General features: G+C 35.2%; 1 protein-coding gene across 1 annotated transcript; it reads right to left on the bottom strand.

Moving 5' to 3' along the window:
- Positions 1–229: 229 nt before the first annotated feature.
- On the bottom strand, positions 230–1,211 carry LOC105093524 (olfactory receptor 2L3). Its single transcript, XM_010985398.3, has one exon. It carries the CDS (start codon positions 1,193–1,195, stop codon positions 257–259), a length of 939 nt encoding a protein of 312 aa, XP_010983700.3. The 5' UTR covers positions 1,196–1,211; the 3' UTR covers positions 230–256.
- Between the last annotated feature and the right edge of the window lie 2,291 nt (positions 1,212–3,502).

Here is a 3,502-nt window from a genome sequence, read left to right as displayed (position 1 = left end):
TAAGGCTCATTATATGTACGTGTGTGTGTATATATATGTTATATAAACATTATATATACACATATACATGTAATATTATATATAAATTATATATACACATATACACACATATATATAATTTCATCCAGGCAAATGAGTGATATTCTTCTCTAGGTTAATCGTAGTCCTTGCATTTAATGATAAAATAATATTTTAATTACTGTACACTGATGAATGGATTTATATCCAACTCTTGGTACTCATGCAAAAACTTTGTCTAAATTTTCTTAGAGCAGATTCTCTGAGTTACTCTTCTCAAGGCCCCCGTTACCTCTTTGTTTCTCAAGCTATAAATAATAGGGTTAAGTGTCGGTGTCAGGATAGTATAGAAGACAGCCAGAGCTTTGTCCTCTGCTGGAGATCGAAGGGATCTTGGGCGCAGATAAGTGTAAACAAAGGGCGCATAGTAGAAAGTCACCACAGTGAGGTGGGCGCTGCAGGTTGAATAAGCCTTCTTCCTCCCTTCTGCTGAGCGCATGCGGTAGACAGCAAGGAGAACGCGGCCGTAGGAACATGCAATCCCAATGAAAGGCAACAAAAGGAAGAGGCTGGTGCTCACAAACACCGTGTACTCATAGACCCACGTGTCCATGCAGGCCAGAGTCAGCATGGCTGGGACATCACAGAAGAAATGATTGATGGCCCTGGACCTGCAGTAAGGGATGTGGAGGGCATACGTGGTGTGGGCACAGGAGTTGATAGAGCCCATTATCCAAGATCCTGTTATCATCAACACACACACTCTTCTGCTGATCCTCATGGGATAGTGCAGAGGGAAGCAAATGGCCACATAACGATCATAAGCCATGGAGGCCAAAAGCAATCCTTCCGCTCCTGCTAAAGTCAAGAAGAAGAAGCTCTGAACACCACACCCAAAGAAGGAGATAGACTTGTTTCCAAACAGGAAATTGGAGGCCATTTTGGGGACAATGGTGGAGATGTAGGTCAGGTCCATGAGGGAGAGCTGACTAAGTAGGAAATACATGGGGGTGTGGAGATGGGTGTCCAGACAGATGAGAAGGATCATGGTGAGGTTGCCAAACAGAGCCACTAGGAAAATGAGAACAATGAGCATAAAAAGAAACAGGCCAATTCTTGATGAGGGGAATAACCCCAATAAGATGAAATCAGTTGATGTTTGATTATAATTTTCCATTGGACATTCATGTAATTTTTCCTAAAGGCAAACACAAGAGTAAGTCAGTCAAGTTTAAAACAAGAAACTATATTTAAGTTAGTATTTTAGTCAGATTGTGTATTATTTAATAAGTTTCAGCTCTGAAATGAAAACTGGGCTTACCACATTTGGAAAAAAAACAACCTTAGTTATTGAGGCCAGGGTTTAAAATTTGTAAATGCAAACATTTTTGGACCAAGTGTTTGCCAAGATATCTTACAGTTATTAAAAAAAATTATGACAGTATTAGGATTAATATGTTTTACTGTCCTGCATAAACCCAAGTAACATCAAAATCAGATGTCATTCAAAATATATTCATGAGAAATGAATATAATGCATACATTATAGAATTCTATTATGACTAAGTGTTTATTACCATTAAGGAATGACTTATCTTTCATATTTAAGCCCTCAGGTTTACCTCTAAAACGATTGCACCCTGTCAGCTCATGTTGAGAATCTATTTTTCTTTCTTAGTCTTCTTTGTTCAAAGGTGTTAAAGCGAGCTTCTTTGAAGTCAGTTATTAATTTCATCTGTTGTGAAATCTACAGTGAATCCTTATTGTCAAGTATCATTTATAAAAATTCACTCTCTTCTGCCTCTTCAGTGAGTTTCTGAATATGTAGTTAGAAACTTTGCCTGAGTGTTTGCGTGTGTGTGTGTGTATTAAACACCACACTTCTTGTAGATTTGATAAATCTGTGCAATTTCTTCCAAATAGACATTTTATGTCTCTCTGCTTTGCTAACACAATAGGATATACATTACTTTATGGCACTTTGTCTTACTCATTTAACTTTTTTACCTTTTAGATTCTTGAAGGGTTTTTTTTCCAATTCTTGATTAGTGTGTAAATTTAAGCACATATACTTATAATCTCTCCCTGTTAAAACCTATCATGATGATAAAATATATATATCAGCTATAAATTAAGAGAGAGTGGATAAGCATAAGGCACAATAAGAAATGAAATAGCTCAGGAACGTTTGAAGGAATAAATTTGGATAAAGGAAAGGTCAGTCACTTAAAGAGGGAAAAAAGATGTCACCCAAGGAATCTTTTTCATGGAGATGGGAAAAGGAATTCTCCAGAGACACTGTAACTGAACAAGGTCTACAAAGTATGTAGTGTTTCAGTTGTAAATATTTTTATTTAAACAAATATTAACAGCTTTTAAAGAAGTGTGCAACGTGAAGGAGGGTGTGTGCACATACCCACATACACTCACACAAAAACACAAATACACATTCACACACACTTACAGACATACAGCGAGGTAAAATGATTGGAAAATGTATAAAAGGATGCATTATTTAAAAATAAGATTTGTTTGAGAGGTTTGAGACATTACCATTCTACAACATAAGTATCATCAGAGCTATAAAAGAGTGCGTCAAGTAACAAAGGTTCTCGCAAATTAAAAGAAAATAATAATAACTTTTAAAGATTAAATGAAACTTTCAAAGGCAACATGAAAGATATTTACCAGAATTTTTAAAAAATGGACAGCAACAAAATAAAAGTTTTGTCATTTTCAAACGGTAGAAGAATTAGAGAATTAATATAAGAGACACAAATTTACTCCTAGAAATACATATAGCAAAATAATGGAGTTAATAATACCAAATTTAAAAATTTAAGTATTGATATGTGTGAAATATCATATTCAAACAGCATGAACAGAACACAGAAAATTAAACAAGAAATATTTCCTCGAAAGAGGTTACCTTGAAATTTCTACGTGCCTTCCTGAGAACATTTTTTGAAAAGTGTCAATATTACCTGCAAATATATGCTCCTAAAAGTGTCTTGATGAAGAAAATATCAGAAATGAGAAGAATTATTTATATAGAAATACCAAGTAAAAGACCATCAGATTTTACAGTAATTTATATTTTTGTATTTTAGAAATGCGTGCTAGCAGATGGATAAATGCCGTCAACTTAGCTACCACAGACATAAAGAGGAAAGAGAAAAAGAGGTGGAAGTGGTTGTATGTGGAGGGGGAAGGTCTCCATTCACCAGGGTGAGAGTAAGAATCAAGAGATGATACTTGATATTTAGTAATTAAGCTTGAGAAGATAAGCATATTGGTGAAAAGACACAATTAAATACAGGGGGAAAGTGTTAAAATAATACAAAACGTCTGCCTTGTTGATCAGGAGGAGTGGGTTATGAAACCATTGCTTGCCTTCTGGGCTGTGAGATTATGTTCTTACTCCAATTGGAATAAATTATTAAAGTGATGTAAAACTGATGTCACAGTTAAAAATTGAAGTCAC

The sequence above is a fragment of the Camelus dromedarius genome, chromosome 3 (genome assembly GCF_036321535.1).
Source record: "Camelus dromedarius isolate mCamDro1 chromosome 3, mCamDro1.pat, whole genome shotgun sequence".
Lineage (NCBI taxonomy): Eukaryota > Metazoa > Chordata > Mammalia > Artiodactyla > Camelidae > Camelus > Camelus dromedarius.
Note: the sequence above shows the minus strand (reverse complement) of the source record. Positions and strands in the feature narration are given on the sequence as shown.

Coding starts and splice junctions, on each gene's coding strand:
- LOC105093524 (XM_010985398.3), bottom strand. CDS start 1,195: ATGGAAAATTATAATCAAACATCAACTGATTTCATCTTATTGGGGTTA.